At 40.8% G+C, this 24468-nt stretch overlaps 2 protein-coding genes across 4 annotated transcripts in view; one reads left to right on the forward strand and one right to left on the reverse strand.

Moving 5' to 3' along the window:
- celsr2 (cadherin, EGF LAG seven-pass G-type receptor 2) overlaps positions 1-4520 on the forward strand; it is a 59065-nt gene extending 54545 nt beyond the window's left edge. Inside the window, exons 31-34 of one of the 2 annotated variants that reach the window (XM_031873155.1) lie at positions 78-242; positions 691-906; positions 1351-1573; positions 2321-4520. In XM_031873155.1, the coding sequence (XP_031729015.1) occupies positions 78-242; positions 691-906; positions 1351-1573; positions 2321-2348 (632 nt within the window). In that variant the 3' untranslated portion in view covers positions 2349-4520. The remainder of the gene's footprint in view (positions 1-77; positions 243-690; positions 907-1350; positions 1574-2320) is intronic. The other variant, XM_031873246.1, reaches the window with a different exon arrangement.
- A 1516-nt stretch (positions 4521-6036) lies between these two features.
- On the reverse strand, positions 6037-23134 carry dstyk (dual serine/threonine and tyrosine protein kinase). 2 transcript variants are annotated; one of them, XM_031873687.1, is made up of 14 exons: positions 21841-23130; positions 20142-20551; positions 15774-16286; positions 15459-15654; positions 13185-13423; positions 12543-12626; positions 12272-12448; positions 9595-9724; positions 9235-9391; positions 8669-8801; positions 8456-8569; positions 8197-8311; positions 7788-7922; positions 6037-6656 (listed from the first exon to the last, which is right to left on the reverse strand). In XM_031873687.1, the coding sequence occupies exons 1-14, from the start codon at positions 22037-22039 to the stop codon at positions 6469-6471; spliced, it is 2790 nt and encodes a 929-aa protein (XP_031729547.1). In that variant the 5' UTR covers positions 22040-23130; the 3' UTR covers positions 6037-6468. The 2 variants fall into 2 exon arrangements, with proteins under 2 accessions (XP_031729547.1, XP_031729463.1); XM_031873603.1 differs by having other exon boundaries at positions 6564-7922; positions 21841-23134.
- Positions 23135-24468: the final 1334 nt, after the last annotated feature.

Raw genomic sequence — 24468 nt, forward strand, 5'->3', positions numbered from 1 at the left:
CGCTCAGTATCTCTTAATTATTTGAACTGCAATGATCAGTACGACTATACAAACCTTTCCCCTCTGTCTGTGTGCAGATCATGACAGCGACTCGGACAGCGACCTGTCTCTGGAGGACGACCAGAGCGGCTCCTACGCCTCCACGCACTCCTCTGACAGCGATGACGAGGAGTGTCCACTCCCCCCAGAGGAATGCTGGGAAAACATGGCGTCTAATGGGGCCAAGAGACCACAACCAAACGGTACAGATGCTCATCTCTTTTTCGTAATCCAGATAAACTTCAAAGGCAGCCAGGATGACATGCATCCTCGTTCAATTCGTGAAGCAACATTTTGAAAAAATTTTCTTTCGTAAAACGGAGGGAATATTTTTCATCCAGACAGTTAGAAGAGTCTTCTACACCAGTATGCTTAGCACTGTGACTAGAATGTAATGCTAAAACATGAGAGGCGCAAACTAATTTAAGCCAATGACACTGAACCTGTGTGGACCATCAATGCACATTCAGAAACCAGGAATAATTGTTTTACCGCCACTTATGTTCATTAACACTCTAGTGGAGTGTAAACCCATCCCAACCATCTCTTTAGGTTAATCCCATATAAAACTATCAGAATTGATTATGTCAAAATAAATGAGTTACATCTGTTTGTCCCACATTTCAGGAATTCTTTGTTTCTGTTTTTCAGACAACAGTTTGAGTAACGTGTTCTGGCCAGGAGATTACACGGCCGCAGCGAGTGACGGAGAGCTCACGTGTACATACAGAATGAAGCCGGACACTCCGGCCCATCCAGAGCCGAGTCTGGGCTGCGACATGCGGACATTATCGGGTGACCAGATGCAGGATGCCATGACGGTGCTGCTGCCCAGTTTGCCAAACATCTATGCCCACCCTCACAAAGGTAAAGTCCAGCCCAACACTAAGAGCTGCAGGAGATTAGACATTACGTACAACTTAATCTGTTTTGTTTACATATTGCTGAGAACAAAATGTTACATTAAAGTCCCAGTATAACATGTCATAAAAAACGGTGTGATGGTATAGGATGTCAAAAAAGGTGATAGTATAGTATGCAATGTAAAAAGTCACAGAATAATGTGTCATAATAAAATGTCATTGTATAGAATGTTGAAATAAAGCATTCAAAAGGTCATACTATAATAGGTCGTAAAGAAGTGATAGTAGAGTATATCATACTAAAGGTAATAATATAGCAGATTATAAAAATGTATTATGTAGAAAGTCCACTATATTATATAATTTCATTTCTAGAATTATCATGAATAAATCCCTTTTTTACTCCGTCTATCACTGTGTCATCACATCTTGCTTTGATCCTTCGCAGGAATCCTAAAGAAGAAGCAGCTTTCTCCTATTGTGGAGAGGAACGGTCTCAACCGCATCCACAATGAACTTTGTGAAGACGCCTCCGGCACGACGTCTCCGCGGGGATCCTCCTCAAGTGAGTGTCGAGTCGGCGCAGCTAAAACCAGGCGGCCGGATCAGCTGAATGGAGTCGCTGTGAGCATCAAGGCAGGGACGGTGGACGGTGACTCGTCAGGATCAGAGTGAGTATTAACAAAAGATGAACACCAATATAGCCAGAGGAAGAAAGAAACGTGTTGTTTTCTACCTGTAATTGTCTCCATTTTGCGCCTCAGAAGTCATTTTGTGTTTCGGTCGACTGTCTGAGTCAAACCACAATTTGTGCCGTCGTCAGTGATTGTTGTTTTCATTACTTGTAGTCTGTCTCATTTCTACCTAATTATCTTAAATGTTAATGTTAAACCAAATGAAGACAGCACCCATAAGGCTATTACTCACAGTGTGAAGGGATCCTAGACCGTTTTAATGACGCTGTGATTTAACTGCACACAAAACAGTGACTCCAAATGTAGCTCAGAGTGCTGAAGCAACAGGAACGGCTATTTTAAGAACAAAACATGTGGGATTGATTACTACAACTGGTCCATTCATTTTATACTCAGTGCTCATCGTAGCACATGGAAACAGATGTTTCATCCTCGTTGTGGACATGCAGCGTCAGCGTTTTTAAATCATAGTTTCAATGCTATTTCAACCTTCATGCAACTCTAATGTTCCCGTTTAGTGGACAGACTTGCTGAAGACACAGGAGGCACTGACTGTACGCATGTGTATATTTCTGAGTCTCTTAAAGGTATATACAGTATGTATCAAAGGCACTTTAAAATGCTTAATTCTTCAAATGCAGCAGGTATTTTAGTAAAAACATAACTTGAAGGTAACTAACTACTAATTGCTCTTTGCCCCTTCTCTCTTTCCAAAAATCATAGATTTTTATACTTTAATTTTATCCCATGAAGCTCTGATCCTCATTCAAAACAATCAGGATCACCGTCTTCCGATTGGTGCATCATTTTAACATCTGTCACCCCTCTCACAGTGTGTTTAAGTGTTTCATTGCCTCACACGTTTGTGTTCTTTCTCATGTTGTGCTGCAATCATCTTCAACACATTCCTCTCCATCCATCATGACTCCACCCGCTTCCCTCTCCATGTCGTTGTTGTCAACCTCCATGCACCACCCTGATTCCCGGCAGACACTGCAACTCCTCCATGTGACCGCGCTGATGAAGGGGTGTGTCTTTGCAGGTCATAGAGCCTCCTTCCTCAACAAGGAATGCAAACCGGGAGCAAAGGACTTCTCCTTAAAAAAAAAAGTGGAAAAAGAAAGAATTACCCCTCGTCATCATGATCCTCTGAAGGACTGTGTGTGTGTGTGTGTGTGTGTATGTCTGTGTGTGCGCGTGCGTGTTAATGTGTGCCAAACCTCAGGAGTCACTGCACTGGCCCAGGCTCACGCACACCGACAGAACGAGTCTCACTCTCCCTTTAAAGAAATCATTTTGTTTACATACTTGAAGCAATGCACTTTTTTTTAATTTTCTGCCCAAATTTGTTGGCGGTCGATTCTTTTATTTTATTTGTCCCAGGACACATATGTTGTTTTTAAAGACTGGAACAATATAGAGGTCATGTTTTTTTGGGGTGGGTCATTTAGTTTTAGACTTGCAAACATTCAGGGAAATCCCTTCTTCATGCATTAACTACTTTGTGGCGGCTTCCTGGTTTGCCTGCTTTTGTTACCGTTCCAGCTGTTGGTGTTTGTGCCAGAGTCTGAGTTTGTTTGAGGAGTTCAGGTTATTGAGTTACTTCACACACCTCAAATGTCCCAAGAGGCACAGAGCGGTCTAGTGCAGGCTCTTCGTGGACTTCTGAACTTGATATGGAGGAGGAAAGACTCGCTGCCTGTTCGTGGATGCTCCAAATAAGCTATTTCTCATGAATGAAAGACGTTTCCAGAGACAACAGCTGCACAGACTGACGGCCTTCTCAGCCTCCGAGGGGGCAAAGCTGCATCAAAGGACTTTTGATGAATTTTTTTTGTAAGTCACTGAGAGCGCATTTTTTATGGACGTTAAAAGCGCTCTCGTTTTGCATCGTTTTTCCTGGAGTGATAAATGCATTCTTTCGAGTCCAGTGACTAAACAGCTGTATTTTATAGATTAGCTATGGAGCTTTTGTGATTTGTAAAATAATGCGAAATTGTGCTGTAATACTATTTGAGCTGTAATCCATTTTTACTGTACAGAGTGGCCTGTAAATGAATCAAGGACAAACATTTAAATGTAGGTAAATATGTAAAACACTCAGAACCTGTTTTTAAGTAATCGCTCTTGATCCTCGGGAGGAAATATCTTTTATCTCGGTTACTACGTTCAGTCAAATGATGTGATATTTGTGGATGCCATTTTACCAACCATATGCATTTAATGTAAAGATTTGATGCCATAAGAAACAACCGTACCAGGTCAATCATATCAACTCTGGTATCCCATCAGATAAGTATCTCTTTTACTCTGCCACTTCCTGTTTTTACTGATTAAAATGTTTTCTACCATTTCCATCTTGCCTAAAGTTTTTATCAGTGCCAAGTTAAATTCACTGTGTGTGTTTACAGCTTTCTGCTGATATCAAATGTGCATCCTACAACTGTACGAATGAAATAATGATTCACTATAAAAAGGGACGTGGTTACATGTTTGTGTTCTCTTAAATAAATTACACTTTTTTGTTGTTTTGCAGCTCATGGTTGAAGCGAAAGTTTAGCATTGTGAGAAATACACATATTTACATCACCGCTTTACATAGTATAGCATTTCATAAAAAGTCCTTAAAAAGTCCTGCTATAGTATGTCATGAAAATGTGAAAAAAAAGTTAGAATACAGTTCATCATAGAAATGTCATTAAAAGTCATGGTATAGTATGTGATGAAAAAGTCAAAGTAGATTATGCCATAAAAATTTGTCAAAGTAAAGTATGTCATAAAAAGTCCTCGTATAGCTCTCATAAAATATCACGGTATAAGATGCCACAAAAATGGCATAAAAGATGTCACAAAATAGTCATAGTATGTCATTAAAATTATAAGTCATAGTATGTCACAATAAATTATAAAAGTCATAGTATGTCATTAAAAATTCCAAAACTAGAATTACCACATTGCAGTTTTATTTTTCTGCCAATTAATCCAGTTTCAGTTTCCTCACTTCATTATTGTATAATTTTAGACATTTGTTTTTTGTCATATTTATTCATGACTAATTAATTACACTTATTATTTCAAGTGGATGTACCATACATGCATACTGTACACACGGATGGACGAACAGGCAACCCAACACAAAAACACAATGCTTCCAGCCATAACAGGTCATAGTAGAGTATGTCCTACAAAATGTCATTAAAAGTCATAGTTTAAACAAGTCATTAAAAAGTCAGTATAGTGTGTCATGAAAATGTCATAAAAGTCATGATATACTGTGTCATGATTGATATGATCATGATCATGTTTCATGATCACCTCCATCTTAAATGTTAATTTTGAACCAAATGAAGACAGCTCCCATCCTCCTGTTATCCACACTGTGAACATCAGTGTGGAGGATCCTAACCAGCTCTCATGATGTCATGATTTAACTGTTATGATCTGTAGTTGAGTGAAAAAGCGACATGAACAGCTATTTTCAGAGCAGAACATCTGACCAATAAACTATCCTCACATCTACTGTATGCGAGTACTCATCCTGTCGATATCTTGTGCTTTATACTTTCAGTATTCATCTTCGAGTGAGACAGATCTAACCTTTTCTAATCATCATAAACCTGTCATGGGAAACTTGAGTCCTAGCAACAATTAGCTTACATTACTTCAAGACATATTGAACCAAGGAGAGACGAGGCATTAAAACTCACTAGGTGGTGCTAAAGCTGCTCTTTAGTGTTCCTTGTTCATCAGACGTCCTCTTATCCTTCCTGCTGAGCTCCAGCTGCTTCTAAAATAGAAACAAAGTCAAGATTTCATTAAATGCAGTATATAATGAATACTTTCATTACTAATTTATAAACTTCTCATCTTTGATTGATAAACTAGTCTAACTGTAAATGTATGTTATACACAACTTGATAAGTAATAAGCCATAAAGAATTCTTAATATTGAGTTAAAGATGTTTCAGTAAAACTGTCTCTAACTAGATGTAACAGTAGAAAAGCTGTACTCACAATGAAGAGGAGGCTTCAGATTCTTACTGAGATACACCGCTGTACATGTGTGCATGATTTCATTCATAGTTTGCAGCGTTTCTTTTAAAAACAAAACGTTTCTACTCGTTACTACTTGAAACTTCTTCAAAAGTATCATTTCCAGAATTTAGAGCAGTGATTTCCAACATGGAGGTCACAAGATAAATCAGAGAAGATATTTTAAAACACAAGAGGATTTACAAGATAGAAAAACTAGAATGAATATATTATTTTGCAAGACAAATCGATGCTTATTGTTTAAACTGGTCACAACCAGTGTACACATGCAACCAGTTAAGAGGAGTTGCAAGTCGACAATGTTTTAACGAGTCACAAGCTACTGATTTACACAAATAATGATGCAACTTCTTCACCTGAGACAAAAGCATTGGTATGATACAATCGAGACGTAACAAATCATTTTATTAAAAAAAGATGTATTTGTATAGATGCAGACATATTCAGTTTAAATACAATCTAAAATGAATCTTTTATATATTCATATTTTTTTCATAACACTGGGAATGGACTACTTTTAAAACAATTTGCATCTAGCAACAATTCTATGACCAAGCAGCAATTAGCACGGCAACTATGACAAAAGCATGTTGAAGAGTTTGTATACAAATGCACAAAAGCACAAACAATAAAACACACATATTTGCAAACTTCAGATCTGTGTCAACTCCTCATAAATACTGTAAATCCAACAAAAGGAGGACAGCTCGAACATTATTCGTTTGTCACCTGTTCATCTCCGTACTTCATAAATACAAGAAAAATAATTTCCTGATCAGAATCCCTGTCACACGTTTGTTAGTTTGTCTGGAGTGTTTTCAGTTTGAGTCGTCGAGGCTGCTGCTTTTCTGCTCTGAGCCGCAGTTGCAGAGCCGGACCACGATGCTCTGCAGGCTGGGCTCCACGATACCGAGCAGGGGCCTCTGGGAGGGGTCCCCGTTCCAGCAGGCCTCCATCAGCTGCCAGCATTCCTCGTCAAAAGTGGGCAACCGTTCAGGTCTGACTCCTGGAGGCAACGTGGACACAAGTGAGCCAACAAGACAGAATCACACAGAGAGTCTTCAGATAGTGAACATCAGCGCTTCATATCTGAAGCCCGACATGTTCCGAGGGAAGGTTTCTCATTTGTATGCCAGCCTCAGTAAGCACTTAGGTCATAGAGGTAACAGTTACGGTGCTTTAACAGCTCATCTGGTTTGTTCTGTTCAAACCAACTCTGGTCCAACCAACCACAGGTTTTACAATTAACATGAATTCAAAGCTAAAATACTTTTAAATCTTTCTTCTGGCCATCAACAAGGACACAATCTTAAGGAATACTTCATCCTCAAACTGACCATTTGTAAATCACTTACTCCAGGTTACCTTGAATTCTTGAAGAAAACTTTGTTTTCTTGCACGTCTTCACGGTGAACGGAGAATCAAAAGACAGTGAAAAGTCTTGATGAGTTGAACTAGACGTGGGCCGCGTTTAATAACAGCAAAACTACATCAAAACAGTTTACACTCTCAGTCGTGCAGTAAAATATACGTCTTATTCATTTAGTTGTACGGTCGCTACTTCCCAAGCACATGCATCTTTGCTTAAACCGTACTATTAAAAACTCTTCAGACCCACGCTGATGAGTAGCACATCTGCAGATGACTCTTAATGTGAAAGGGTTTCAAGACGTTTCTGTTTTCTGATGCTCCGTTCACCGTGGAGGCATGCGAGACAAAAGTTTTCTTCAAGAATTCAAGATGTGGCGAGTAATTGATATACAAATGGACAGTAATCATTACATTATGTTTGAGACACCTGTTTCTTCATTCCGTTTCTTTCTTTTTTCACCTGTTTGTTCTCATCATAGCATGAGGTCTCGACTAAAACACATCAGTTATTTCCTCGTGGATCTGTGACATCAGAGAATGTAAACAAACGCATTAGAAGCATTGAAGTGTCACCAGAATATGATTTCCTTATAAAACCATAAAAATCTCCAATCGGTTTGTATAACGTCATGTTTACTGCTCTTGGGTTGTTTGTAAAAGGTCAGTGTGAACACAAACTGGACCAGAACTAAAAAGGTAACAAAATATTTATTTCCATCAATCTGAACCAAACGAACCACACTACAGGTGTGAACGCGTTTATTACCTTTTTTAACGTTATTCCAGAGCTGGTCCTTACTGGAGCATCTCTCAAAGGCTTCTGGGAGTTTAACTGAACCAGTGCAGAGGTACCAGAAAAGGATCCCGAAGGCGTAAACATCAACCGAGTTATCATACTTTCCTGTTAGGAGAAGGGTCACAATGAAGAGGAACTCTTAAAAAGACGGAAATAGAGCATTCCTGCACAATTCAGTGTAAGTGATGACATAAGATGCGATGACAAATCTCAGTTCTGACACTGTGTATATAGAAAGGTCTCATTACAGGGTTCTCCTCTCAAGTAAAGAAACATCTGCTTGTTCAGACAGTTCTGACCTGTTAAACCTTTTGAAGTTGTACCTCAGGAGTTGCTTCATGATGAACTTATGGACCGTATGACTGCTCAGTAATCGTACCTGTAAAAAGCTCTGGAGCCATGTGGATGGGGGTCCCGACGATGCTGCCGGACATCATGGCCTCCGGTTTACAGAAGCCCAGATCGGTGATCTTTGCACGATTTTGTTTGTCCAGCTGGAAAAGGAACAGCAGACATCAAAAGTGAGGGAAGCGCTGGTTAGGTCAGAGTATAGCGCATCCCTGAAGCGTTGTGATACAGCTGCCTTAGAAGTCACAGACTCAAAACGTTAGCTGAACTTCTAGTTGGTCTGAACTTACCAGAACATTCTTTAGCTTTATGTCTCTGTGCAGGAGGCCCTGGCCGTGCAGGAAGCGGATCCCCTCCACCACATCCAGAGCAATCTGAAGTCTCTCCCTCAGTGATAAACCGGCCTGGTGGAGATGGAGAGAGAAAGAAAGGAGACTAGAGTGAAATGTTACCTTTAAAACAAGAATATGTCTCTTTTTCCAACCTCGGCATTGTCAAGTCACCTTCAAGCCCGTGTAGAGGTCTCTGTGCAGCCGCTCCATGATGAGCAGCACCGCGATGCTGGAGCCGCCTCCGTAGGTGTGATCGATCACAGAGCCATGCAGGTCCACGAGCCGCTCATGCTTGGGCAGAGACCTGAAGCAACACACATCCTACTTCAGTAACATGATCATAAAAGGAATCATTTTTTATGCTAAAGTGGCAATCCTTAAGATTTCAGTCCCGGTTGATCAGAATTTCTATTGGAGTGAAAAGAAAAACTACAAATACATCAATTATGCAATACTTTCATCAGTGATAGATACCAAATAAACATCATTTCTGTCAGTGATCATCTTAAAGCTTGCCACTGACTTGAAGTCACAGTATATTGATGTATGTCTTGTTTGTCCACATAAAGTAGTTTTCCGGCATTCCTTAATTAGACACGTTCAACATGCGCACAAGGCTTCAACAGTCAAAACTATTTCTTTCATATACTGGGTGGAGTTTATAACAAGGCAACTGTCATGTCCAATGAAAACATGTCTGTGCTTGATGAATGCAGCTGTCGCTCTCACTAACTCACCTCATGTAGTGGAACTCCAAAGCCAGGTCGTTCCAGTGTTTGTCATCAGGCGGTACCACAGACTTCAGGGCACATGGGTAGTGTCCTCCCCAACTGTCACACAGGTACACAACTCCGTACTGACCCCGACCCAACTCTCGCCCGAGCTTCGGCTTTCCTGTCATAAAACAACATTTTTTTACACTAAAATACACGCACAAAAAAATGTTTTGCAAATGTGTAATGTATGTGTAATTGACTGGTGGGATATTTAATGATACCAGAGTCACAGGTGCAAAAGGTACAATTTAAAGAGGGTACGTTTTTGCCTGACTTTTCCTTTCTGTGTGTGAACAATGGGAGGATTTGATGGTGACTCACCATGCAGCAGCACATCCCTGAGGGAGCGGCTCTCCAGAGACAGGCGGGCCAGCCGAGGGGCGTGGTCCTTCCTCACACGCAGCCACAGGTCCTCCGTGCGCTCCAGACGACCCGTGTGCCCTTCCTCAAGCTACAAACGCCAACACATGACATAATATCTCATGGTTAGCATAACAAAATAGCTGCTAAATGACTAGCTTCATTTAACGGTTATTCATCAGACTTCACCATCGTAGAGCAACGGCTAACGTGCCGTACTTTTACTTACTTTCAGCGAGGACTGCCCTCAGGTTCTCAGTGACTACAGGCCAGCTGCCTTGACCTCGGTGGTTGTGTAGTCATTTGTCAGACTCGTTAATGCAGAGAGCCAACACAGTTACTGCTTGATGTATCTCATAGTTATTTTTACCCAGAGGCTGACAGTACAGGGTTGAGTTCTCATCACTGGTGTTTGCTTTGTGCTCAGCTGATACTTTTAAGGCAACATCAGAACATACTGTAAAGGTTGCTGGATCTAAAGATTGTGTTCTGTAGTCTGGCTTATTGTGTAATGATAGTGTTCATTTTAAAAGCTAAAAATCTCACTGGCCTCTTTTAAATCACCTCAAGACTCACTTTTATTTCTGTTGTTTTACTTGTACTTTATATTTGTTGACTGATCTTGTATTTGACTGCTCTCCTGCTTTCATTTATCTGCTCTCGTATGTGAAGCCCTTTGAAACGACAATGTTGAAAGATACTATTAAAGTTATTATTATTATTAATTTATTCAATAATAATCAGATTAATAAAATATTGATGGCCTGAAAACTGTATTTAGCCATCATACGTCCGTTCACTCTGATTATTAAGTTTAAATTATTACTTGCTATTTAACTGACTTATTTGCTTGGTAAAGTATGCCAAGTTCATTCACATGTCTAACGTCAGTTGATCATTGTTTTATGCAGCGTTGCTTAAGAGAAATGGATCAAATGTACGCATCTTTCACGATACACTATTAGGCAATTAACTGCAACAATTATGTATCACATCGTTGCTGCTCTGGGGATCAGAATAAGTGCTGAGTGTATTTGTCATGTGTTCTTTTCAGGTCAGAATAAAGGACCCCTCTTTTAAATGCCTATAAGACCAAAAAGGCTTTATTTCCCTCTGATAATAATCTCTACTTTGCCTTTACAGCACTTTGTATTCGTTACATTTCCTCCATATCAAATTGCGTACCAACACACTACAGGCCAGAGTTTCTATCTCTATAATTTACTGCTCGCTCTACTTGTGATTCTAAAAGGAACATGACGGAACAATAATAATGTTTTATGAGGTTGCCGTGTTTGACCCGCACTCCATCACTCAGTCAGATAAATAAGTAAATTAAGTCAGGATATTTCTGTCCATCAAAAGCCTTGAACATAGAGCGTCACAATATCATTTCCTACATTAATGTGTATCTTTAATTGCAAGCGCAGAAATGTAGTCAGACCCACACTGTCTGTCATGTGATAATTATCATCAGAGCAATTTCACTGGAACCGATTTGTCAGGGACTTCAAGGAAGGAGTCGGAGCCATTTGCACACTGGAGCTTTAAAGGCCAAGCAATTCAAGTGAAGAGGAATACGTTGCTGAACCACGAGCTGTGCACGGCTTGAGTCAATAAAAGCCGTCTAAAGTGATGAAGATGTGCATTCAGACCGGTTGCCTGGTGCAAATTCTCCTCGTCTTATTTAATAAGGGTGTCCTGGAAGTCATGTTATATCAGGAAGAGATTGTTGCCACATTTCAGCCTGCTTGTCCTTTTTACAAAGCCCTGTTTTTGTTTTTCTTAAATCGACCTTTCACACCTACAGTATCTCACACTGGCGATTAGAGATGGCAATTGATAAGCTGTGTAGCCCTGGGGAATGAGAGGCTCGCCTCTATGCGAGGTCTTCAACCTCCGGAAGAATTTTTTGTGCATTCTGGAGGAAGCTGGGGACATGGGATCAGAGTGGGCCACGTTCAAAGCCTCCATTGTGGAGGCGGTGGCTTGGAGCTGTGGTCAGAAGGTCATCAGTGCCGGTCGTGGCGGCAATGTAAGAACACGCTGGTGGACACCAGCGAAGAAGAGGCCTTTCGGGTTTGTCTCAGCAGCAGAGAGGTACTGGTTGGCCAGAGGAGCTGCAGCTGTGGCAGTTGTGTAGCAAAAACCCAGGTGTGGGATGAGTTCGACGAGTCTATGTAGAAGGACTTTTGGTTGGCCTCAAGTAAGTTCAGGCAAACCGTTAGATGATTCAGAAAGGAGTAGCAGGCTCAGCTCAGTTTGCCCCTCCAGGCTACATGTGTTTTGTGGACTTGGAGGGTGAGGCGTCGTTGGGAGGGTTAGACCATCCTCTCAAAGAAGTGGTTGTGTAGCCAGCTATGTTTTATTGCACAATTTTTCGCATGGATAGGTCTGTAAGCAGCTCAGACGGAGAACATTTCATCCGCCATAGCCTGACTTAACATCCACTAGTGGTTTGATGGTTGATGAAAATTATGTTTAGATGGAAACATCAGACTGTAAGAGACTTAAGCCAAAATATGGTCAGTAAAAGTTACTGTCCGTTTTTTGATCTATAATCAAGATGAACTTAGGAAAGCAACAGAGCACAGTGGTACAGGAATGGAGAGAGAAAGGTGAGAAAGATAAAGTTCACCTGGCGCAGAGATGCTGCGAAGGCCTCATGGGAGCTGTTGAGGCGGGTTCTGAACTGGGAGCAAATGCTTCTGGCCAGTTTGGCAGCACTGAGGCTTTCTATGGCATCCTGGGCCACTTTGCGCTTCCACTCTGGGCTGACGGCAGGAGGGTTCACGAACGTTATCCTGTGGATTATCTAGAGGCAAGACACGGAGTAAGAACACCTCTTCAGAAGTCACTGATCACCTTGCGGTTTGAAAGGCGTATTGCTGAATGTATTAGACACTGACCTGTTTGATTTGCTCCCAGAAGAGTCTTGAGACAGAGGATCCTGAATGAAATGTGACCTCCACATGATAGGCAGCATTTAGTAACTGTGGCAGATGAGAAGAGGGAGTAAATATGCAGCAAATCCACTTCCTATGATATCAGAATAACGTCTGTTGGTCTTGTGGCACTGAAGGCTAGCGGATATGACGAAGGATAATGAAGGCTACGCTTCATAAAATGTCACTTGTCTTTGTAGGAAAACCCCTTTTTTATTATTTGTACTGTTAATATGTGCCTGATCCCATGTTGAACCCTTTGTTTTGGTTTGCTTTTCTACTAACTTTCTATTGGTTCACAATTAGGTTTAGATGATTAAATGAACAGTAGACGGGTGACAATTTCTAATCCAACGTCAAAACCCTCAAATTTTCCCTCAAAAACTTTCTAATCTGATTGCAGACATTTGTCATATTGGAGCCTCAGTCAGAAATCCTTTTGTATGTAAGTTTTCTTCACAAAGAAAATACATTTTAATATTATTAGCAGTAGTAGTAGTAATAATAGTAGTAGAAGTATTAATAAATATGGTCATACTGCTCACATTAAACATTCTAGACAAGCAAACTAAACACGGTTCCTGTTTTTCACAAAGGACCGCCCACCTGTTTGAGGTGATTGGAAGTGATATTGTGGACAGAAGACTCCATGTGTGACTTCTCCAGACTGTTGAGACATCGCTCCAGAGTTCCTACGAAGCTCTCCCTCAGATAGTCCACAGAGCTGATCAGCTTGTTAGCCACGGCCTGATTCAAACGAACCACTATCAGCTCCTGGATCTGGTGGATGCACGATTTGATCTCCTTCGACGTAACAGGCTCTCCATTAGTTGTTACGATGACGTCTGCAGTTGAATGAAAATAGATCATCAAGTTAATATGTGGTGCAAGCCATCAACAGCACAGAGCTCCTGATGAATGAATGCTGTCAGACATTAGTACGAGACAGTCTGGATGTTGACGATGCAGACACACCAAGAGTCTCTGGAGGGTTGTGCTAGATTCTGTGCGCTCTACAGAAACTTGTTCATCCTAGTTGGCTACTTATAGCACTGTGTAGTTTAACATTATACAGAAATGAGTCACTGTCATTTAGCTTAGACAAACCCTCTCTGTATAACTTCATATAGTTCAACAGCACCACAAACTGCAGCCTCCAAAGTGACCCCCCAGTTGAATCAACACCTCTCTATCCGCATTATAACCTTCTAGAAGGTAGGGTTTATTGCAGGGCCCTTGTATCGACCCTTTTGGTGCCATGATAATGATTACGTAACAGTGTTAGCTGGAAGCGAAACAAAGGAGAGAATGGAGAAAAAAATGGTATCATCTCAGAGCGGTACACTAAAGTTACACACTGAAAATGTATTCTTGCTATTTTGTTGGGTGCCAGAACTGACGTATGGCTGAAACTTGAAATATTTTCACACCCTTTAGAGGTCGGTGGTAATGGATTTATAAAGGCCAATATAATAGTGATAGTTTGGAGCAGGAAAAAGCTGATTGCACATTTATCGGCTGATACTTATCGAAGGCTGATAGCGGCAAGATGAGTGAGACGGTGCAAAACTTTGTGGGCAAAAATGCAGGTCTAAAGTCTCTGCAGGTCTAAAGTCTCTGCAGGTCTAAAGTCTCTGCAGGTCTGACTAGACTCTAAACACCGTAAAGAAACTGGCTTTGAGAGACTCAGGCTGCTGATTAAAAAGCCTGGCCTTCGGCAGAATCACAAATATAAGAGAGAATGGATCAAATAAAATAATCTGAATGGGTATCACGAGTCAGCTATCTTTATTTAAATAGAAGAATAATAAAGAGGGAATCCTTTCTCATTAAGTGGAAGATTTCGACAGCAAGATAAACAATGAACACAATGCAGTCATTTGTGAGTAATCCGATATGAAGCCACAGAATCCAGGTTACTGAAGTCTATGACAGAAAATCACATTTCTGACAATCTAGAATAAGATTTTATAAAGAAAACATCTTCATTGTAGAAAGACTCATAGGTTATGATTTAGTTGAACTCACGAGTAGAGAAACACTAATATTCATAAATTAAGATAATTGAGTAGATTAGATCACATTTTCAAAAACCCCTTTGATATTTTAACTTTCATCTGAAGAGGAAATTCACCTTTTCTCTTTTTTTTTTTCCAAATCAGTAATTCAGTCCACGTCTGGACTGAATCCAAACACGTTGTCACAAATGACTTTATGGTCATGAAGACTACGGCCTTTTCAAAACATAACTTGTTATTTACTAAACGCATGCATTTAATAACAGTGATAAATAGCCAGAAACGTATAAATCATTTTTGTTGACTGCACAGCAAAGACGAAAACAACAGCACATGATAAACTCACTGCTGATAATGTGAAAGTATTTGCAATATCCATTAGAATCACAAGCTTGTACATACATTAGTAATTAGTATGTACTACATCATAAAAGAGCTAATTAAATTGGAAGTACAAAGATGGAAAGATCTCGATTGGGGAACAGTCCCAAATAATCATTTTGAGCTTTAGTGATCTTTTACAGTAATATCCTGTCAAACACTTATTTGCAAACTGTAAAACTGACTTAACTCCTTCTGTTTTTGAAGCGTTACGTTAACTATAAGGACTATAACCACTATTTTGATATAATGTAATAATCAAGATGTTTCTCAAACCCGCTCCGTGTTATGAAACATCAGTTAATTTTGGTTTGGTTCATTTTAAACAAGTTCAAATTTAGGAGCAAACGTATTCATTATTTACACACCAACTTTTATCATGTAATTCTTTGTGCGTTCCACCACTTATAACACAATATCTTCGTAAGAAATATGACAAACCCTGCGCTGTGGCACTCATCCAGGCTGTTCACTCACTAACCTGTAAACTCCAGGTTGGCAGCATCCTCCAGCAGCTGCTCTTTCATGCTGCCGAGCGTTTCCACAATCATCTCCTTCATCTCTTCCTGTTTACGGTTAGCGATGGCCATAAGGGAGGTGAAGAGTTCACCCTCTTTCTCACGGGTGTACTCCAGCCTGCGGGGTGTTATCTGCAGGTCCCTCTGCATGTCAAAGGCCTGCAGGGAAGGGAAGATAAAGGTCTGAAGGGGATTTGTCATGGGCACACTGGGTCAAAAGTAGACTGAGATCAAGCAGTGCATGAAAAAAGGTAGTAACAACTCCATCATCCTCTGACCTGGTTGATGAAAATATCTAGACAGCGACAATGAACCCCATTAAGCAGGTTTGCAGCCTCCACCTGCTGGTTTTGAAGCACCTGGCGAGTAAAAGGCACCAGCAACCGATGCAGCCTTTCGAAAGCCTCACCCAGCACGCTCTGGGGCTTGGCCCCCGGGGTGGGCGTCTGTGTCGGGGCCCCACAGGAGCAGTTTCCTACTGGGCTATTAAGGAAGTCGAGGGAGATCAGCTGCTTATAGAGGGCACTCTTCTCCCTATCCCTCTCCTTTTCCCTCTCCGCATGGCGGCCGGGTTCTGGGGAGGCTGCTGGCATTGTGTCAGGAATACGGATAAAACAGATAGGAAAGGAGAGCATCTCTTTGACCTTCCACAGCTCAGCCACATGGTCTGTGCTTAGGGAGTCCTGGTTGACGGCGTAGAGGATGATGGGGATGACAGTGCGGGTGCAGTCTGCCAGGGCCTCTGCTATGGGCTGGACACTCAGACAAGGCACCACCATGACCTTTGCTTCCTAAAGACAAAGCACAAAAACAACACACATACGTTTATTTCATTTCAAGCTTTAAATACAGTCAATAATGAGGAATCATGGTTCTGTGGAGAAAGGCCAGTTCACCAGAATTTGACAAAAACATACTTTCACATTTAGTTTTCGTAAACTCCAGCCACCACTAGGAGGACACCACTGGATTTAGTTGCTGAATTTTTACTGCAATATCTACCACTGCACCAAAAACGGAAGTCAAAGGAATTTAAAGCTTTAAAAAGATAAGATAAAGATAAAGAGGTTTTTATTGTCATTGTAGTGATACAACGAAATCTCGTTTGGTATTCGTTATTTTTTACCAATAACAATGCATCAAACTATTACGTGTAATGTGAAAGCTTTTGCTTGTGGTGACAAGCTAATTGTTTTTGGATTTACAGTACACAACTTTACTGTTTAGCTTCACACATAGTGATGCAGTTAGCAGTGAATGAGCTGGATATTCTCCTCAGGAGTTGGCGTAGACCAAAAACAGAACGAGATGGGGAGTGAATATTGGGCTTATATTCACCAGATGAAACAAACTACAGCCCCCGTTAGTGTTCAAGGCATTGGAGGACAGTTTTCGAGCCAATGGATGTTAGAAGACGTCTAAACAGCCTTAACTGCAAAATGAAGAAAACAGACTTCCACACACATCACATGCTCCTTCTATTTGTGAACACCGGATGGCACATAAATATTTGTGGTGGTCTTGGGAATGTCTGCGACAGGGCAGCAAAACGACACAAGTGATAGGTTTTCTTAACCCTTGATAAATAACGACTTATACAAAAACAGTCTCGGAGAGGGCTTGAGAGGGAGACCATGACGGGGGGGAGGGGGGGGGGCAGCCCTAGAAAAGAGGCAGAAATGACCAACAGCTACACAAAGGAGACAGTCAGTCCTGTCTCCAAGAAACAAGAGCAGAGCCCATCTGAGCAGTCCCTTTAGCACAAAGATAGCCTACAAACATTTGTTCACAACTAATCAAAATCAAGACAATGTATTAACTGAGTTATTGCAGTCACTTTTCAACTTAAACCCATCGAGAATATCTCTGTTGGCTATTTTGAAGTTACTATTTTGTTTTTCCTATGTCTGTTAGAAGTGTCAGTGCGAGTTAGCATTAAACAAAGCAACACAGTCATGAAAAATGGCCAAGTCAGAAAATCAAGAGGTTTCTTCTATTAGCGTATTTTAAGGGTGACTGCTAACATAACAAGCCTTTGTTACCACCAGACTTACTTATGTGAATTCATGGAGCAATAAACATAACAGAGTATGTACCACAAGACGTTTCTAAACGTGGCGATAGCATATCACTCTTTTTGTCCCCTGGGTGTTCAAGTGAAGGTGGGAAGCCTCTGGGACGAAGAGAAGGATAATTAGCAAGTTGGCCACAAAAGCAGGTCGCTGCGATTATGGCAGCAGGGTGTGAATACCGCAGAGAGACGAGAGATTCTGGGCCTTTGTTTACTCCCACTTAAACACGGTAATCTCCAATTCATTCAGCACAAACCTAAATCAGAGTGGCACACTGCTTTTGTGACAAACCTATGTTCACAACTATCAAAATGATATGTAAATATTACATTGAATTTGATTTGAAACAGACAAACAGACTTTTCTGTTTGCTGCTGCCTTAAATTGAACCAGATTCAAGGATATTAATCAATTTCCTGCATTTCACTACTGTATTTTATTTCTTACACTGCTTTTTAGTGTTTTAATGACCGTTTTTATTGTTTCAATGAATGTTCTTAATTGTTTTTAAATCTCCTTTTCTTTTGCCTTATGTTCTGATGCTTTTATGTGAAGCACTTTGAATTACCTTGTTGTTGAAATGTGCTATACAAATAAACTTGCCTTGAGCATGGAAATACATGAAAATTGTTCCGTCTCTCATCTGTGATAATGTTTGTGTTATTACTACGAACAATAACGCCTCCGATGTCCTAGCAAATGTGACCAACTTTTTGACCCAAATAAGGAGCTGCAGATCCCCTGCCTCTCAGTCACATGTGAGAATGAACAATGGTGTGAAATGACTGGCTTTACTTCCAGCACTAATATTTTCCTTCCAGGGTTATCTAGTTATCTGGGGGGGGGGGGGGGTGAAAAAGGTTTTAAAAATGTCAATTAAGTCAAATATATCTACATATTATTTGTTGATCACAAACAGATAATGAAGACAGTAATGCAAAATATAATAATAGTCAAACATTAACTAATAACAATTAAGTTATTCCACAACACTATTGAGACACACTGACTGGTGTGCTTTTGTCACAAACATATTTTGAGGATTCATTATTCTTTATGTGTGTCAACATTTGTACAAATTGATTTTCTCAGGTGAGATGCTGGGGAAGTTGTGAACGGGTCTTTTCAATTTCACAACTAAAAATAATAACTTTTATTACTATAAAAAACACAAGAACGTTTTTTTCTAACGATGTGAACAACCACCGTCCCAGAATCCAGGTGTAACCATGGCCCCTTCATCACAGCGAAGGGTTTGGGATTTTTTACCATGACCTAGTCATGTGAAACGCACCAGACCAGTGGCATTACGTAAGGGGGCTGGGGGGGTGGGCCGCCGTGAGGCAGAGCGAAGCCTTGTTTCTGAGCATTGGTCTAAAGGATTAGAGACTAATTTCCACGTGTCACACATGATAAGGAATGACTACAATCCTTACACCGTGCTAGATCAATTCACTCCCACAAGATATTGGGATTTTCAGGTCGCACTGACCGAATACCAGCATGACTTGTTCCACTGTGTCCAACAAGTTGTCCTTTTTCCCGTAAACACAGTAACCTGCGAGTCTGTTTTAGTGCTAAAAACCTGAACGGGAAAAGAATGCATATCTGAAAAGTACAAATCAGGTAAAGTAAAAGCCTGAACAACACAGGAAATAATCAGCTCTCCTAAGTAATCCGTTTGTGAGCTAAACCATGTGTGAACACAAAGGCTAGTTCAAGCCAGAGACAAGGATGAAAAAACAAAACCTTTTGTTTGGGCTACAAGAGGAAATGCCACCACACAAAAAATAAACAGTTAGGGATGAGCCATGTCTTTGAAATCAATGACATAATTAAAGGACAGTTTTTTTCATGTTTATGTCTAGTACAGTAAACACAACATGACTGGCTAAATCAGAATACTATATAAAACTAGCAGTAATTTAACCTTAAACTGTACCAAACTTCATTTAAAAAAAGTTGATATGAGACATAAAAACACCATATTCAAATTTGTAATTATTATATCATCAAAATATGAATTTTCTAATAGATGACTGTAATGTCAATTAATCCGTTCTTGTCGAGAGATATTCACAGGAAATGGAGGACCATGCAACGGCTTCAGGTCCACGTGAAGTGTCCTCTCCAAGTACACGTGCCAGTTATTTCATGACTGAAATAACTGAAGCCCCTGAATACTGCTCATTTTTCTGCAGAGATGTCCTCTCTACTGGCCTAAGGAAGGATGTGTATACATACCTTACAATGTCAAATCTTAGAACACTTATGTTTATCTAATAGCAAATGAATCTACTTACTTCAGAATGTGATATCATGGCTGTCATGTATCAGATATTAGATAAACTAATAATGTCCTGATGCCAACATTTGATGTCATCAACTTAGTTTTGCCTCATGTCAGTTCTGGTAAAAGCTTTTCCAGAGGGCTTTAGAGAGCTTCATCCAAGCACACACTGCCTCATCATCTCACCTTTATTCTACAACTCCTTTCAAAAACACAGCAGTGAGAATGAGTGGACACTGCATGGAAAGTAGATCCAATAGGTTTTCCTGTGATTTAAAGCCTACCTGTAACAGTGGGTGATGTAGGGTGATCTCCAGCTCTGCTAGCCTGTGGGCCGGGTCCTCACATTCCTCATGGATCTCCAGGTCTTCCCGGGGTACCGTGTCCCAGCGACCGCAGTTAGCCGCCAGCTGGTGCACCAGCTCATACTGGCCCGGCAGTGCCAAGCTGAGCCGTGTCTGTCTCCCATGGGTGAAACACAGCTTCCGCCTCTTGCAGACGCTGCCCTGGACTCCTTCACAAGCCTCTCCGGCCTCTGGGCCCAGTGGCAGCAACCTCTCCCCCAGGAGGCTGTTAAGCAGCCGATAGCGGGCGGCACAGTCCTGGCCTAGTACCAGGATGTACGGGGCAGCACCCACCGTGTTACGCAGGAACTCTTCCTCATGGCTGGGGAAAGAGATGCAGCTGAGCTGGCCTGAGGGAACAGACAGAACACAAAGAGGTATATGATGTTGGGAAGCGGAGCTTTTTAGGAACCTTTAGCAACCCTGTTGAGTGGGCTTTTTGTGGAGTTCTTGGACAACATTGTGCGCAGAGATTGGGTATTTAAGGACACACTAGCGGTTGCATCTGATCATTATTTCCCAGAATATACAGAAGATCCTTGTTCGATGTAAGAGATGTACTTTTTTGACAGTCTGATATTATTCCTTGGCCTATTATTTCCTGATCCAGCACTAAGATGTGGAGCACACACACAGAAGAACCAATTCAACTGTATTATTGATGGTTTCAGATATAGGCCTAATCCTCAGTGATGCAGAGTCACAGTCTAAAACAGTTATATAACAAAGAGAGGAGAGAGCAGCATTGGCCTACTTTATCTTCATACACAAGTGCATTTCTTTCTGACATACGGCTTTACTGTAACCGTTACTCTAATCTAGCATTACTGTACTGGTATCCACCCCTTGACCTAACATGACGCATTAAAGCCTATTGTTTCAGACAGACCGGCGCTGAGCATTTGACCGCATGACCCCGGCACAGTGGATAGACTAAACAGGCAGCCAATGCATAACCTCTATCAAAATATTAGATCAAGCATGTAATGCACAATTGAAAGATGAATCTAAAATAGCGGGTGAAGACGTGTTTGTGGCAGCACTATGGTTCTTTTTTTCCCTGTTGATTACAAATAATCTTTGGCTTAACATTGAGAATTTAACCATCTCTGTAAACAGCACACCGGCTCTGAAGAAAGCCACTCCTGCAGATGTGACATATTTCATACCTTCACTCCTGTGCAGTTAAACAATTTCCACGAGGATATAAGGAGTTGTGATAAACATTTTATAAAGCATATCAAACGGGGCGTGGGGGTACGATCAATTTAAATTTTTAAAACACACCTAACCAGTCACTAAAACACTCACACAATTAATGTAAAATAGAAGAATGTGTGTCTGATATTCCAGGCTCTCGGTGAGCTACAGAGTGTAGAAATCTCAGCATATTTGGTGCACTTAGTCTACTCATGCTTTTCAGAAGGGGGTTTAATCCCTTTAGTTTTCCCAAACCCTAATGACTGCATTTTTCCAGTTTATTTGCTGGTGGGGAAATATCTGGGCAACAGAAACGTCATGACTTTTCTTTTACTTATAGGATACAGATGAATAACATGGGATGCTTTAAAAATGGTTTAACACAGTGACATTTGGGTGCACCTCAGGGGATGTTGCTGCAGCATGTGTTCAAACCTACCTGCCTCAAAAGAAGCTGAATCCGAGCTCATGGTTGATGCACAAGCATTGCTGTAATTTTGCCTTATTTCCCGGAAGAACGCATTAGTTTCCTTTAAGTTCTTCTTCAGTTGTATGGTGTGTTTGTTGTAGCTGTTAAATATCCTCGTCAGTTCCCGAGCTAAAGGTGTCGTCTTCTGTTGTTGTACGTTTCCCTCCATGGTCAACAGTCTTCTCCTCTCCGTGGGTTACAAGGTTCAGTAGGTTCTTCAACGTTAAGCTGCTCAAATGTCAACAAGTCCTGTTACACACCTTTTTTTCCTTGCGTTCTAGCTAGTAGCCAAGTTAGTTCACCCATCTGCTAGGCTGTGTTAAATAATGAATTCACTTGTAGTCAGTGTTAACACACTGGTGTTGTGCTGGACAGACAACAGTCACTGTAGTGGCACGTGTCAGTGAATAAAGTCCAGACATTTGGCTTTTGTTGTTATGATGTTGAAGCTGACTTGAACTGCAAGCTAGCTTAATGTCGTGCAAGATAACTTTATGGTTGTAGTTGACTCGAAGGCAGATTTTAACGGTTAGCTAACAACGTAACCGCTACTTCGGCATATTTATTTTAAAGACCAACTGTTAGGCTGATTGCAGACTGTCTAAAAAACAAATAATAACAACACCACAATGATGTGATTCTGAATAATGTGCGTTTAACGACCTAGCTGTGGTCCAGATACCGTTAGCGCTGCTAGGCAGAAGGCATCTCCTGTCCGCCCTCTTGGCCTGGAGCAACAGACATAACGTTTAACTCCACGGAAATCCAGGGAACCGTTTCACAGCCATAGAGCTCCGTGTTTAAAGAGGGGGGGGGGGCAACTTTGACAGTTTCCACTGAAGGACAACTTGAGCGCGCGACAAAAACGTTGGTGTTTTCCTCGATGAGGTTCCGTGGGAGGAGATCTTCCTAAAGTGGCTCAGGCCCGGAGAAGCCAGCGGACATCTTCCACCCTGGAGAGCGACGGCGGCTCAACAACACGAACTTTCTCTCTCTTTTGATGATGATGAGGAAGACGAAGAGGAGGGTCAGTGGGGGTGCAGGGCGAGGTGTGTCCAGTCCGGGTCAACTCGCATAGCTGAGACCGAGCAATCAAATCACTGCAAAACAGAAAGTCGACACAACCAAAGTTTAGGGAGAGGAAAGGGCGGGGTTCGGGATGACGCACTGCAGTATGGGAAATGTAGGAATATTGGTCTTGGATCCTCAACAGCTGGCTACTGTCCAGTATGTTGTTGTTCTTCTTCTTCTTTTGCTTTTAATGGTGGTTAGCAAACAGCTTTCGGTTGCATTACCACCACCCACTAATCTGGAGTGTGGACTAAGAATACCCTCTCTAATACGACAACCAAACAAAACAAATTTAACTTAAATAAATAAAATAAAATAAATAGAATAAAAAAGATTTTTCCTCTAATTCTATTCATTAGTCCTGTTGACTCTAAATATTCCAGAAGAAGTTTTGAACAGTAGCAAAAGTACATATGGAGATATATAACGATACACTAATGTATAGAATGGTTCAAATAATGTCCTCTAGTGATAGAAAAAAGGGATATACAAAATAAAAAATATATAAAAATTGTGTAAGGCGGGTGGTCAATATGTAACGATATAGCCTAGTATATGAACATAATGAAGTGTGTACAGTAGAATGCTTATGTACAATGTAAAAGAGACAATATATACAGCTGACCATTGTCAGTGGTAAATAGTCTACAATCAGTTCGATAGATGACTGGGAGGTGAACATACAGCAGGCAATGAGTATGAACATCAAACTTTAACTTAGTATCTCATCATTTTGATTTAGAAAGTTAAAGAGGATCCCCACTGATTGTACACATAAAGACCAGTTTACTTGTCACAGAGAGAGTACCAGTCAGCCTGTGAATACAGTATAATATCAGTAATGGGCTTCCATCATCAATCTTAGGAGACAAAGAATACTAGTTTCATACTCTTGAATAAATAATTAGTTCCCTACGATGACTAATTTGTCAGCAGATTATTAATTCTAGTTGAGCTTGGATGGAAAAGGAACAAAAACACTTTATCTTTTTGGTTGTGTACATCATCAGCATGTAATTGTAATTTCTGTGGCTAACTTGGGTCATAAGATCATGTGCCCTGGGGGAAATCTAGAGCTTGTTTTCCCCCAGACTATAAAGTTTATTGTTAATCCACTTCACTTTCCCTTCACCAGTTTTTCTAAAAGTGCGGCCCGGGGACCCCCAGGACTCTGTGGCCTGATCTTATGTTAACATGATTCAAATGTATTGTGTTTCTGTTAATCACTATGAAACAGGTTTGAAGTATTTAGGTTGAAAAGTTTTAGAATACAAATAGTTCAAATGGCATCTAAAAGTAAAAATGGTGGTATGATTAAGCTCAATCAGTGGTATGATTAAGAGGGGGCCTTGGAAAATATTCTCCTCTTTAAGGAGTCCCTGGACCCAAAACGTTTGAGAACCTCTTCCCCCTAAACCACTCAGATCTCATACATATACTCATACACATTTCTGTACCTCTTGGTTATATATTAATAACATATTTCTGCACATATACCACCCTACTTGATAAACATTTGTTTAGAAA

Source organism: Anarrhichthys ocellatus, unplaced genomic scaffold, assembly GCF_004355925.1.
Source record: "Anarrhichthys ocellatus isolate YVR2014 unplaced genomic scaffold, GSC_Weel_1.0 scaffold1, whole genome shotgun sequence".
Classification (NCBI taxonomy): Eukaryota; Metazoa; Chordata; class Actinopteri; order Perciformes; family Anarhichadidae; genus Anarrhichthys; species Anarrhichthys ocellatus.

Bases quoted from the DNA above. Each gene is read 5' to 3' on its own strand.
- dstyk (XM_031873603.1), bottom strand. From the start codon at position 22,039: ATGGAGGGAAACGTACAACAACAGAAGACGACACCTTTAGCTCGGGAA. The intron at 12,627-13,184 runs GTGGGCGGTCCT...CATCTGCCACAG, and splicing joins CTTCCAATCACCTCAAACAG to TTACTAAATGCTGCCTATCA. The intron at 12,449-12,542 runs GTCAGTGTCTAA...TCTTGCCTCTAG, and splicing joins TCTGGGAGCAAATCAAACAG to ATAATCCACAGGATAACGTT.